The 14,067-nt window shown below is 44.1% G+C and overlaps 1 protein-coding gene across 2 annotated transcripts in view; it reads right to left on the bottom strand.

The window, feature by feature from the left end:
• LOC109284041 (uncharacterized) overlaps positions 1 to 14,067 on the bottom strand; it is a 50,263-nt gene that overhangs the window by 8,188 nt on the left and 28,008 nt on the right. Inside the window, exon 3 of one of the 2 annotated variants that reach the window (XM_019491096.2) lies at positions 10,633 to 12,253. The exons of the other annotated variant lie outside the window; for it this stretch is intronic. Within the exon in view, the coding sequence (XP_019346641.1) occupies positions 12,075 to 12,253 (179 nt within the window). The 3' untranslated portion in view covers positions 10,633 to 12,074. Of the gene's footprint in view, positions 1 to 10,632; positions 12,254 to 14,067 lie in introns of those variants that run through there. 2 annotated transcript variants of the gene reach the window in all.

Here is a 14,067-nt window from a genome sequence, read left to right as displayed (position 1 = left end):
TGGAAAGGCCAATAAAGCAGCAGCAAGTGTTCAGACCATTCCAAGAAAAGCCAAGAACTGCATAAATCAAAAAATAATAATAATGCAATGGCTCAGTCTTCCTTTTTAAATCTTCTCATATAATAGGAAGAACTTTTGTGCATTTTTGAGTTGCTCCAGCAAATGGTTTCTAAAGTTGGCAAAGATATTTTATGCCTAGGCTAAAGAGGCTGTTTATTGTTTCTCTTCCCCTAGTCATGAATATTGCTCTCTTTAGGAATCAATCCTGTGAGATACTGAGCGCTCCTTTTAGGAGTGGAGGGCAGCAAACACCTCTTGTTATAAGGCTCCGTATCTCTTTTGGAGTGTCTATCAGAGATACTTCCCTCTGCCTCTTTGGGCCCATCCCTTTTAAGCTGTCCTGCACCTGAAGTGTAATGTTCATTGCTTACCTCCTGAGGAAAAGAAACTTGCACTTGTTTTACTTATAAAGACTTTTCTTTAAAAAAAAAAAAAAAAACTGCAGCAAACTGCTTGTGACTTTATGAATTAGATCCTTTGTGTGGGAGGAATTCAAAAGTCATCAAATTCTTTATGTGATAGGTAAGCAGAGAAGTTGGAGCCAGATCACAGGAATTGCATCTTGTGTAGAGTCCTGTCTGGACTGGCAGGCACACCAACCCAAGACAGAAGAATTACGTTTTTTCCTGTTTTGCTTTGTATGGGAACAATACTACAGAAAATGACTTGCTAAACAGTGAAAAATTGAATGACTTGCAAGGAGGTGAAAAAAGTAATTGTAGGAGTTAGCAAGGAGAGATTTCTGCAACTTAATTTAGATGATGAAGGTCTGATGCTTTGCAGCTGCAAACACAACTGCCTTGCCTGGCGCACTTTTGAGGTGTAACCCTTTCATGTGCACAGCTGCATGCTGGATTCCCACAGGTAGGAATGATGGTTAGAGCATTTGATCTTACATTGTAGCCTGAGTTTGTTTACATAGTATTTATTAAATAACCCAGACCTGGGTGTGATGTGTACTCCTAGAGAAGCTGCCCTCTAGATCTCTGTGATTATAGCAAGCTGTCAGTTTCTCCCAGACAGGTACAAGCAAGTCCGTAAAAAATCATTTTGGTAAAGTGAAATCAAGCTGGGGCATCGGTTCTCTCCTTTGCTTTCACACACAGGCCTAGGAATTGGAGAGTTTCCTTCATTTTCAAAGGTACAAGACTTCCTTTTGGCCCAAAATAGGCACTTTACTTACATTACAAAAGGATCTTTCCACACTTTTTGATTGCTGTCATGTCTGTCTCAGCAGTGGCTCTCTGAAAGTTTTGCAAGTTAGATGCAAATTTCTGTGAACCTTTAAAATCAAATTTAAAAAAAAATGTCATGGCATTTTTTTTCTTCCTATGCAGTCCTGACCCAAACTTCATTGAAGCCAATGGAAGTTCTCTCTTGAGTCCAGTGGGCATTTAAACCCTGTGTAAGGTATTGGACTGGAATCTAAAACCTCCTTTCAGGTAGCACTTCTGTCTTCTGTTCTTGTCATGGAAACAGGCCGTTCCAAAAATCAGTGCCCTTCCTGCTTTTCTCGGGGTTCCTCTTTTCCTGATCTTCTCTGTGACTTGGAAACCACTCTGTCCACTTACAAAGCTCAGTCAGTAAAAATTGCCTGGTCCATTTTTCTCTGCTTGAAATGCTTTTGTACATTTGTGCATATTTGAGTAGAAATGAAGATGCAGACCTCAGGCTCCTGGCACGTGTTCAGTGTGGTTCTGGTGTGGTTGTGGGTTGCTTCCTTTAGCAGCCAGAGCGGTCAATGTTGAGTGAGGTGAGGAGAGGTGACATGCTCCACCCCGTTTACAGTCTCTTACACATAATTTTATCTGTCTCTTGGGAGCAAAGGTGCATGGGACACTGCATGGTTGTCTCAGAGCATTATACACCTTTCTAATTAAATGCTGTGCAGGTGTCCTAGGGAAAACTGGGTATCGCTAAAATGTGCTAATGCAAAGCCAATAATTCTGCATATGTGATTTTAAGCTGGAGTGTAAGGTCAGCCTCCTGATTTCTCTGCTTTCACACAACACACTAAGTTTGCATTGTATTTAAGAGGGATATGAAGAATTCCTACGTCCACTCCAATGAAGCTCTTTGAGTGTATAAGACATAATGCACAGAGTTGTGTCACCTAAGTAATTCCCAATCTCCATTCCATGGTTCCTGTGTGCTCAGCAGCTTTTCTAAGTGCAGTGCTCCAGGCACAGGCGTCACCCAAGCTACCTTAATTGCTGAAACCAAAGCTTCTCCTTGTAAGTTATTGTCCTGACTTTGCTAGCTAAGCTGGCTCTGCAGCCTTAGCTATTTTGGATGTCTTTAAATGGGGTATTCAGATGTATGGCACATGGTGACTGCTTAGTGTAGCCTTCATTATCGTTTACAGAGAGAAAGTAAATTGGCTGAAGAAAGATTTTTATATTGGTTGACTGGCTGGGCTTTTTTTCTTTTCATCGGAGATCAACGGAAGGCAGAACCTCAAATTCCAAATCCCCTTAATCTCAGGGGTAGCTGACTTTAAAAAAACACCACCCATTCACAGTGTTTTTTGCTTTGGTGGTGTTGCCACACAAAATGGCAAGGACTCAGGGCACTGTCACTTTCTTCTGAGACCAAACAAGGAGTTTTACAATAAGAAAACAATATTTTTCCTAAAGCCTTTCCTTTAGTCCATACTTGCAGCCATTCTCCATCTATCACAAGTGGTAGCTTAATATTAACCATAGTTATTTTCCTATCAGTTCTAATGAACATGCTTGTAAGAGAAAATAAAGATTATGCTCTGAACTTCTCCCTCCACACAACACAATTTATTCATGGAGAGCCTCACAAGGATGGGAGCAGGGGTATATTCACCCATAAGGGTTAAAAAGCAGATTGTAAATGACCCTAGTGACCCTTAAATAAATATCAACTTTTTTTTTTTCTTTCAGCTACATGGTGTGGGAAATATCAGTAAGAGAAAAATTCAAACAGAACGGGGAAGAGTCTTGGCACAACAGTGGGAATATCCACAAAAAAGAGATACACAGTTAGTTGCACAACATTATCAGTGACATGCTTGGCATCCATGATTCACACCAGTGAGATAATTTCTATTTTAAAACGTTGTGATGGAGCTATTTCTTAATTATCTCAACACAAAGCTTGTTCACAGGGAGTGGACACACTGGAAAGACTGTGCATTTCAACACTCAAAACTAGCTACAGAATAAAATCCTGATCTTATAGACACAGGAGTAGCTGTGCTGCGGTCACTCAGTCACATGCTTGAAGTTAAGCACATGTGTTGACAGGATCAGGGTGTACTGGAGCAGGAGAAAAACCCATCTGTTTTTTCATTACATTTCTGCCAAGCAAATTTCCTATATAGAGTGAGTGTGTTTCTGACCTTAAAGCTCATGTACTTCCACTGAAATAAGCCTCCTCCAGTTACTGTCTTCCAGGGGCAGAGACAGAGCAGTCACTGACTTCTAAACCTAGTGAAAAGATCTGCATTCCTTCTGCAGACAAGCAACCATATCTCATCTAGTGCTCCATGCTGGTGGTGACAGAATTCTGCTTTCTGGCTGCCCTTCACTTAAGAGGCAAATAGCAAACTCTAAGGTTTAAAACCAGACATCTTTGCATTTTTCCTTACAAGAGCTAAAATGAAGCATTATGACTTTCAAAGAAGTGGGCAACACATAGAGACCAAAAAGAAAAAATATCAGTGACGGAGTTAAAAACACGTCAGGGTAAACCAGAATGAAGAAGAGTCTACAAGGAATGGGCCTCCTGAGAGTAAAGTTGCACCCCCAGAATTCAATCCACAGGTTTGATGGAGAAACCAGAGATACAAGAAAGAAACTTTGAGAAACAGGAGCCTGGTAGCTGTGAAAAGGCCTCTTGGAGCCATCTGAGAATGTATGTGGGTTTGATGTAAGCTTGACTTTTTGGGCGCATCCAAACGAGCAGTTGTGCGGTATGTGGCGCTGCAAACATGTTTACAGTGCCACATACTGCACAGTCTCGTGTTCTCTGCACTGCAACGGCACACTGCCCAAGCGTACGCTGCTCCATTTTTTTTTCCCTCGTTTTTTTTGACCCCTGGATATTGAGGGGTCAAAATAAATGCAGGAAAAAACCCAAAGCAGCACATGCTCAAGCAGCATGCACTAAAAAGCAGAGCTGGGCCACTTGGAGCTGCGCTGTGGCTGCTGGCCGGGCTCCACCTGGCAGGATCGCCATCACTGCAGCTCCAAGAGGCCCCCAGGGCCCCAGGTAAGGCTTCTGGAGCCAGCACAACCTCCCCTACCCCACCCGTGGCAATTTGTGTGCCAAAGTATGCATGGTACAGGCATTCCCTGGAAACAAAGCAGCGCAAAGTGTACTTGTCCCCAGGGAACCAAACATCCACGCCGATATAGATGTGCCCTTTGGCACCATGGTTAGCACAGAGTAAAAAGGCCTGAAGCAAAGCTGAATGCAGTAAGTTAAGGGGGTACATGAATGACGCGTGCCCTCGGAGGCTGGGCGGGGCACAGCAAGCGGTGACGATGGCAGGGGCATGATGGCAGCAAGCAGGGAGCTCCTGCAGGCAGGAGTGCAAGGTGGAAGTGCAGGTGTTGGTGGCAAGTGCGGACTGGTTGTCCGCAACCACCTACAGATGCTGCCAGCTGTGTTGGCAGCAGGGGGGAGGTGGCGAGTGGTGACTGCTGACAGCTTCTTTTGGGGGGTGCACTGCCAATCTCAGGGGGTGCATGGGCACCTATGTGCACCCTCTACACGTCGCCAATGCGGGAGTAGTTGAAATGGAACAGAAGGGAGTTGAAACCAGTAGTAGTAAGGAAGAACCTTGGACTAGAAGAGGAAGAACACTTTGTCAGAGCTGTCCTTTGCGGGGGGGAATCGGGGCAACCGCCCCAGGCACCACACTTTGGGGGGTCCTGCAGACAGTGCCATACAGGCCTTGCCACACACCGCCAGATCTGCACTCTGGCTGCTTGTCACATCCCCCACTCCATGCTCCGGACACTTGCCACCCCACCCTCCCCCTACTCCGCACTCCAGCCTCTCGCCACTCCCCTGCACAGGCCCCACATACCCCTAAGGTCAGCTCTGCATTTTGTGGATGGGATTCTCTTACTAGAGGAAAAGGATGAAGGGGAAATAAAAGAAAAAGATGACAATGTCTTTCCTTGGTCAAATGTGTCATCTTGTGAGCCAAAATTCAAACTGTATAAAGCATCCTCACCAGAATGTCTCCCTCCCACCCACACAAGCTGGAGTTCTTGTGTTTGAGACATAGACATTCATTAAGGTCTTGGATGGGAGAGGGGAGCTGTTCTTTATAATGCCCCATACAAACATGAATGAGGCCTCCAAGGGAACCTATTGGACACTGCTTTGGTACTGAGTGTGAGGTCTTTAGTGCCAGTTACCACCCTGGTTAGTTGTTAAATCATTTGCTGTCAAGGGCAGGGACTTTTGGGGGGCCTTTTGTTGCTTCTGCAATAGAAATCAATTAACACTCAAGTCATGAGAACCAGCCTTAGTTTTTGCTACAGAGGATTGATTCTCATCACTAGCAGCAATTTCAATCCCAGAATTCAATCCACAGGTTTGGCGATGAAACCAGAGATACAAGAAAGAAAGCCTGAGAAGCAGGACTCAGGCAGCTGTGGAGAGGCCTGCTGGCACTAGTTGAAAATGCATGTACATTTGATGCAACCTTACTTTTTTGACAACATGGTTAGTACTGAATGGTGTAGTTAGTAATCTGAAATGTGTAAGTGCAATGGACTGTTCATTTGTTCCTGATTATCACTCATAACATCTCACCCAGTGCAACTACTGAAACAGTGAGATCCATTAGAGGAAGACCTCTAGTGATATATAAATAAAGAGAAGCAGTTGCCATGAGAAATAGTCCGCATGATAAACTATAAATGAGTTTAGGATCTTGTTCCATATCAGTATTCAGGTTCACAGTTAACACCTCTGCACATATGTCAGAACAAGGGTCATTTAAGCTGAAGAAGACTGAGGGTTATCAAGCACTGTCATCCTCACTGTATCATATTCTTCTTATGAAAGATCCTCCCCCCTCCCCATACCAGCTGATACAGGCATCTTCCCTTTTGACTGAATCAAAGGAATGCACAGATTCATGGCTGTCAGAATCCAAGGAAAACCTGTACACATTAGCAGGGTCTGTTGTAGCCACAGTCAACTATTTTCACCTTAGTGGGTTTTATTAACAGGAGTACCACTTGCAGATCAAGGGCAGTGATTCTGCCACTCTGTTCAGCACTGCTGAGGCCTTGCTTGGAGTGCTGTGTCCAGCTTTGGGCCACACTTCAGGAAGGATGTGGATGCCTGGGAAGCATGAGTGACTGGTTCCTCCTGAATCTGAGGGAGCAACCGCAGAAGCCGCCGAGACTGTCAAAGCCCTACCAACAGCATCAATGTCAGCTGTCAGGTGGGGCACCGGCCCTGTCAGGGGGGCACATGCACCCCCATTTACTCCCTACCAATCACCTATGCTGGGAAGTATGGCTTATGAGGAAAAGCTGAAAGAACTAGGGTTATTTAGTCTGCAGAAGAGAAAACGCAGCAGAGATTTTATAACAGACTTCAAAATACAAAAAGGACAATTATAGAGAGAATAGAGATAGACTAGTCTGTGTGGCTGTAATGGACAGGACTGGGAGCAGTAGACTCAAGCTGCAGGAGAGGAAATTTAAGTTGGAGATTAGGAGGAACTTTCTGACTACAAGGGTGGTCAAGCTTTGGAACAGGCTGCCTAGAGAAGATGTGGAATGTCCATCCCTGGCAATTTTCAAGAGCAAGTTTGACAGACACTTGGTGGGGATGGCTTAGTCAGATCCTGCCTTGAGCAAGAGGCTGGACTCAATGACCTCATGAGTTCCCTTTCTGCTCTACTTGCTTATGATCCTAAATCAGGGGATCTGGCTTTGGACCATATTGACCCATTTTGGGTCAGAGGTGGGTTGGCACATAGGACTGCCACTGCCACTGCCTCTTTCCCTTTGACCATACAGAGAAAAGCACCTGCCGCCACCACTTTTCACCACAGCGGCACATGGAGAATGTCTGCAGCTGTAGGTTGCCAACCCCTGCCCTAAATAGTTCAAATGCTGATGGGCAGTTTATCAGTGATGTTATCATCATTGCTGCCAAGGTGCAGCAGAAATCTTTGCTGCCTGCACTCACTGTCACTGCTGATCCCCAACCCCTCTGCAGTGTGAGAGGCACAGATACAGCAGGCTCTGCAGCAGAGGGGAGTTCTGTGGAGGGGATGGGCAGCACAGTGCACTGCCATGCCACTGATCCCCTGTGTTAAATCAGACCTCTGTGGGCCAGATCTGGCCTGCAGGCCATAGGTTGCCAACCCCTTCTCTATAGGGTCACATCACTGATTGCTGCTGGCCCCACATCAGCATCCCCTGTCATGGAAACTTGCAAACATGGACTTTGGATACCAAAGTGGATTGTTTTGCCACCAGTGTCTACAAGTATTAATAATTCTGTACTGGCAGAAGACACTGGCTAGTTCTAACACGTGCCTTTAATTTGAATGAGTACAGTGTTCTAGAAACCTTCTCCTTCTCCCATTCATTCTCTAAATTCTACAGAAAATGAAACATTGAAAGGCACCCCGGTTCCATGCCTTTTCAAGGTAGACTCATAGCTGTGCTTTTCAGACCTCCTGTATCATGAATAGCATCTCTTACTCTCACCTGTTTTCCTCTTTCATAGTAAATAAATGGGCCATGTGCTAACTACACAGCCCCAATCTACCTACAGCAGAGCAAAACTGGGCTTTTTGCCTTTTATTTAGGGCTGGAGCACAGGAACTTCTGCAAGAGACACTGGAGAGGAGCTACAGAATCGGAGGACCATATGGGGCTTTGTTAGGTCTTTTTTTACTTTAAAAAGAATCATAATTTGTAGGGGGAATCCATCTTTTCACTCACTAACATTTATTTCTTCCTATGAGGTTAACCTCACTAAGAACAAAGAATGGGCAAAGAGGTTTCAGATCAATCCTCCAGGCAGCCAATGACTACAGAACAACCACCACCATTAGCACTAATGAAACAGAAGGGAGACTGTGCATTCCAGCAGGAAACTCCTACTCCCTGTGCTATCTAGCCAGGCCCTGTCCAGGAGGCTCTGTGAAATTTCAGCAGCCAGTTTATCTGTACATTGCTGAAGCTGAGTTCACAACAGCAACTGGAATGAGAAACAATGGGACTCCTCCATTATTCAACATTTCAGACTATTTATTATTATCAGTCTAGTGATGCCTAGTGAGTCCAAACAGAGCTCCATTGTTACTGACAGACCTATAATAAAAGATTGTCCTTGCACTCAGGAGCTTACATACCAAGCAGATGAGGTGGGGGAAAGTTATCCCCATTATACACACCTGCATAAGTTTAAATCTTGTTGCTATTTACCTAGGTCCCACTGGGAGTTGAAGGCCCAAAACACCTAACACTAGAGGGTAGGAGTAGAGGGCACTCCTGGCTACATCACCCAGTTACTATTTGGGCTTGTCTATACTACAGAACTGCAGTAGCAATAGCAGTAGCTATGCTGCTATAGCTATGTTGGCAGAGCCCAACCTTATCTTCATTATCATTTTGCAGGATTAGGTCCAAAGGAAAGCTGAATACTATAGCAGTCTCCCAAAGCTGCCTCTGTGCCTATTCCTAGCTGGCAGTGGTGCTCTCAAGCAGTGTTGTTACTGATAAGGCTATCCTAAGGCTGCCTGGTAGACTGGAAGCAATGCAGCATTAACTCCCTCCACTGGGAGGACAAGGTTCTTTGGGTAATTTTGATATCTTTTATTAGACTAACTAAATACTTGGGCATTTTTTTTTGTTAGCAAGCTTTCAGGTTTAAAAACCCTTTGACAAGCTGAGGAAACATCTGTAGTTGGTGTGTGGTTTTCTTAGATGGAATGAACAGTAAAGAAGCCAGAGGCTGGTATGCATGCAAGAAAGCCATCCAGGAAGAGTACACACCAGCTGCAGATGCTTCTTCAACCTGACAAAGGGTTTTTAAACCTGAAAGCTTGCTAAGAAAAACTTTTCCAACTATTTACTTGGTCTAATAAAAGATATCAGATTTACCCAAAGAACCTTCTCTGCCTATGTCCTTAGACCAACAGGGCTACAACCTACAGCTCCTGTGGGGGGAGGGAGTTAATTAACTTGTGAGCTAATTAAATAAATAATAATTCATCATCATCCACCTCCTCCTTATCTTCATTATCATTTTCTTTTTTATTGCACTCCCCCTGCAGTCAAAACCTAGATAGCCACACGCCAAAATATAAGACAATAAAAACATGATATACCACCCACTTAAAATGATAAGCAGTTACAGGCCTGGTGTCTCAATTAACCTATCTGAATCACTAGCAGTGGATTTGGCTTATGGTGATAGAAGCAAAGAAGGGAGTCTACTTTTAAAAAGGAAGGCATTTGTAAGACATAGCAATATATAGAAGACAAAGAATGGTTATTATGCGAACAACTTTGAATATCAAGTCTTAATGAGAGCCACTAGTTGAGATGGGTTTTATGGGGGTGAGTTCCACTCGCAAAACTCCATGGAGCAAGAGCATGAGTACCTGTTGACCTCATAGTTGGGAACCCTAAACAGGAAGCAGTGTTTGGATGTAGCTACATCAATACAAGACTCAGGGAGCAGGTCTCAAATGAGGGAAGGGCAATGTCCTCATGATCTTTGAAGCCCAAATAGTGCTATTTTGAAGTCAATCTGCAGCAGTTGCTTGGTTCCACAGTAGGAATGACAGGTGGACATAAGATGATCTTGCTTACTCAGACAAGTCAATAACTCTGCTGTGGCAGTCCAAACAAAAATTTGGCAGGTGAACAGATCTACTGGCAGGTTTAGGGAAAGAAGATTGCATTAATAAAGAAGTTGCAAGGGTTCGTGCTGCATCTCTGGGGGCATTGTGGGTTGGAAACTCTGTTTTCTTTACACTCAATCCACAGCTTTTTGGGGGACACCAAAGAAAGAACACATTGCTGAGTGTTAAAAGCTGATTCTTCACACTGGTTAAAAGCACACACACAAGACAATATTTATAGACCTAGCGATAATCCTATTTTCTGCCCTTCTGATAGTTTTATCTTGCTGATAGATTTTGCATTTGCCAGTGAAACACTTGTGCTCTCACTGAATTTTTAATATCACTTCCCTCGGTCTGGTTCAGCCCTTGACTGGTCTACAGAATGTGCTATTCTTTCATCGCAGCTTCTGATTTCTCTGTGTTTATGTAGAAATAGGCACAAGGAGGGGGATGCGGTTGGTGGGGGGTGGGGGGAGAGATAAAGCAGATTTGTTTATGGATGAGTTGAAGAACATGCTGATGGAGTATTTTACTCGTAACCTGGCAGATGCATTATTCACTGGGACTGTGGCTACTCCTACTGACAGCTAGAAAAGACCTGGGTTTCTCACAGCTACCTAATATCCATTGCATTCTCTACCAAAACTCTTCAATGGCAGGTATAATTATGTTATTAAAAATCAGACAGGCAGCAGAAGAACATTTCATTAATTGAAATTGCATGTAACATCGCTACAATAGTAACAATCAGTTTCTTTGGTTCCTGAGATGAAAGGATGAATGAAAGTTTTCATATGACCAATCATAGGCGAATGACTACATACAGTTCTTTCAGCAAACAAGAAAGCTGAAATATCACAGGCTAAGAGAAGACTAAGCAGCAATCAGCAGAGTACATGGTGATGTATTTGCACAATCTGTTGGCTGCTACTGAATATTCCTTCCACCTTTGTTTACATAAATCAGGTATGCATGGCTGGTTGGGGAAAGAAGAACAGCTTTGTAATTCTAGGATTCAGAAAGCCTAGCTTAGGTCCTTTGTAACCAGTAGTGGCTTTAGAGGAGGGCAAACCGGGCAACTGCCCGGGGCCCCACACTTTATAAAAATAAAAATTAATTACACTGAATATATATATTATCAGTGTTGTATTAAGATACTTTCATTGCAGTTTCATGGATAGGGCAAAGTGAAATTGAAATTGAAAATGTCCAACTTGCTTATAGGTCATCAAAATTAAGCCTCCTAAGGGGCTCCAAATGACTCTCTTGCCCAGGGCCCCAAGAGCCCTAAGGCCACCACTGTTGTAACCTTTGGTAAATTGCATTCTCTCTGGGTATGGACTAACAGTCAGTTTCCAATGAATTAAAAGGTGTCAGGGATTTAACCACGCATCAGCTGCTCCATGGTAACAGTCTCTGTATCTCTTCTTACCCTGGCTAAGTGGAAGCTAAACTGAAGCAACTCACCCCTGAATAAAACAGGGCTAAATTCCCCTGGATTAGTTTCCACTTACTGTAGGGTAATAGCAGAGACACACGTGCCAGTAGTTACTTTGCATTAGGTGTTCCATGGTAAAGTCCCTCCACACTTTTAACTCACTGCAGTTTGCCCAAGCCACCTGTATACCTTAGTTTATGATCTGTTAAACAGGGTATGGTATAAAGCATCCAGATTGCAGGGGGAGGAGCTCTTAACCCCTGCCAACAGTACAGGGGGCTGAGACTGTTCAGATAAAAGGATATTTCAATTTCCTGCAGTGCATGAAAGTGGAATTCCAAACTACGCAGTGCATTTGCAGGAGAACCAAGAGTTAGAGCATATGTCCTGACTCTTAAGCCCCTGCTTTCACTAGTGGCAAACCTGTTTGAGTTTAGTCTTCTAACACCAATAATCGGTGGAGGGACCTGGTGTTTGGAATCAAGCTGTCCGAGCAGCAAGGATAATCTGGGACTGTTTTATCCCAGACATTCTCATCCCAGGAGATGCTGCAACAGAGCTGGGATATCAGAAGTTGTACTGTTGTTCACAGCTGCTGAGACATTGGTCCCAGAAAGCAACTGAACAAAATGATGTTTCTCCTTCCTCATTTAGGGACTTTTGAAAATCCTTCCCTAACTACATGGTGATGGAGGTGTAAGGTCAAGGACAATTGCTGTGTGGGGGCCAGGCTTGGGTTATATGAGGAACACGAAAGAACACAGATACAGTGAATAAGTGGAAATCCATCCCCACTGTGAGAGTCAAACGATATCCAGGACCACTTCTACCAATCTGCCCTTTGTTCCTTCTGTCTTGAAAGACTCCCAACCTTTGGAGTCCTGAAATCAGAAAAGAAAATGGTCTGAGATGGAGCTAGGATGAAACACTTGCTTTGTCAGGAGAGCTTTAGCTAAATGTCTAGGAGGAGCTGTGGGCTCATGTCATGTTACTCAGTAGAATACAGGCAGTTAGCATGCAAGCAACATGCAGCTTCCTTGATGTCCTGGGTCTGGACACATTCATCCACCTGTGGTGCTTCCCTGAGAGCAAAGATAGGTTGATTTGTTCACCACTGGGTCCGTAGTTCAGTAGACATGTTGCATGGCTGGGGGACGGGGATTGCGAGCAGTAAACCAGTCTAATCTCATGCCTGCTTCCTTTCTCTACGTTCTCTTTGTCACAGCGCATTATCTTCCTGGGGAAACTGCCATGCCTTGATCATTATTATGGCTCTGACATGTGTTTCTTTTAATATTGTGCTTCCTTTAATATCATCCTATAATATCTTGTGCACAGAGCTCGTAGTCACCTTAAGGATGCACAATATTTCAGGGACCAGGTATTTCACTGGTCTCAATGTCCCGCAGTAATCATATTCCCAGGGCCCTGAATCCCTGTAAGTCTGGTTGTCTTTAAATTATAAAGCTTTTGTAGAGAGCCCTCTGCCTTCTCAGTGGTGTCTTGCTTTGAACACACCTCTGTTGGCCCTGTCTACTACAGGGTACATGTGCTGCTGTCAACTGCATCTTGCCATGCTATAGGTGTTTCCTGCCATACCCAGCCTGCTGTTATTTGACTGTCAAGCAGTTTTTCAGGAGTGAGTAATGGGAGGAGAGACAGGTGGGAACAGGGCACTTTACGTATTTTCTTTCATTCTTTTGCAATTTAGTGGTGGAGTTCCTGCTCTGTCACATGAAAAATGAGCCTGGGGAAGGGAAGGAATGTGGATATTTCCTCACGTTTAAAATGTGGAAAGGAGGCCGTCTCTCACTAAGGGGAGTACTGTTTCCTCCAAACATGTTGCAACTGGGGTTATTTTCAGCCTTCATTTTAGTCTTTATACTATTATTTCAGTGCAGCAGTTCCATAAAAATCATTAGCTCATGTTCTTTGCCTCGTTGACTGCCAGTTCCTTTAAAGAACTTGCTTATGGAACAAAAGAGAGCAACCAGCCAAGGTGCATGCTGCAACCTGCACCAGCAAGTAAATGGCTTAAATGCAATTTACAATAAAGGACTGGGAGGGTGGAAAGTCCTTACTTTCCACACCCCTATGAGAAAGTCAGCTGTGTAGGAGCTGGAAGCTGTACAAAAGATGATAGAGGGGAGCTTGCTGCTGTTCCGCAGGAAAAAGGTGTGTCCCTTTAAAGGCTCTGTTCCAGTGTGGCTTTATGAAGACTCAGTAGGAGATGGCTTGCCCTTAAGGTATTTAACTTAGTTGAGGTTGCTTATTGCGAAGCTGTCAAGATGGCTGTGTTCAGCCCTGGGAAAACCAAGTGCTGGCTGAAGGGATGGTAATGGCACTGGCTCCAAAAGACGGTCAGAGCCAAGCCTTGGAGCAAGCCGGGTGTAAAGGGACAGCATTGGAGTAAACAAAGGTTTGCAGGTGCAGCCTTTTAATCTCAAAATGTACCACGTGGTTGCCTAACATTTGGATCTGAAGGATTCAGGCTTCTCTGGGTTGCTGGGCTGGCAATGTTTGTTTCAGCTAGCTTTACAGTAGCAAATACAAGAAAAGAAAAAGTATTCTTTTTCCCTTCTGGAAACACCAGTGGCGTTTTATTCCAGATTGCACTAACACATTGGTACCCAGGAGAAAAATATACAGCCATACTTGCCATTCTGAAGCATGTAGCCCAGGCCACTACTTGATA

This window comes from Alligator mississippiensis, chromosome 3, assembly GCF_030867095.1.
Source record: "Alligator mississippiensis isolate rAllMis1 chromosome 3, rAllMis1, whole genome shotgun sequence".
Classification (NCBI taxonomy): domain Eukaryota; kingdom Metazoa; phylum Chordata; order Crocodylia; family Alligatoridae; genus Alligator; species Alligator mississippiensis.
The sequence above is the reverse complement of the archived record's forward strand: the minus strand, read 5'-3'. Positions and strand labels throughout refer to the sequence as shown.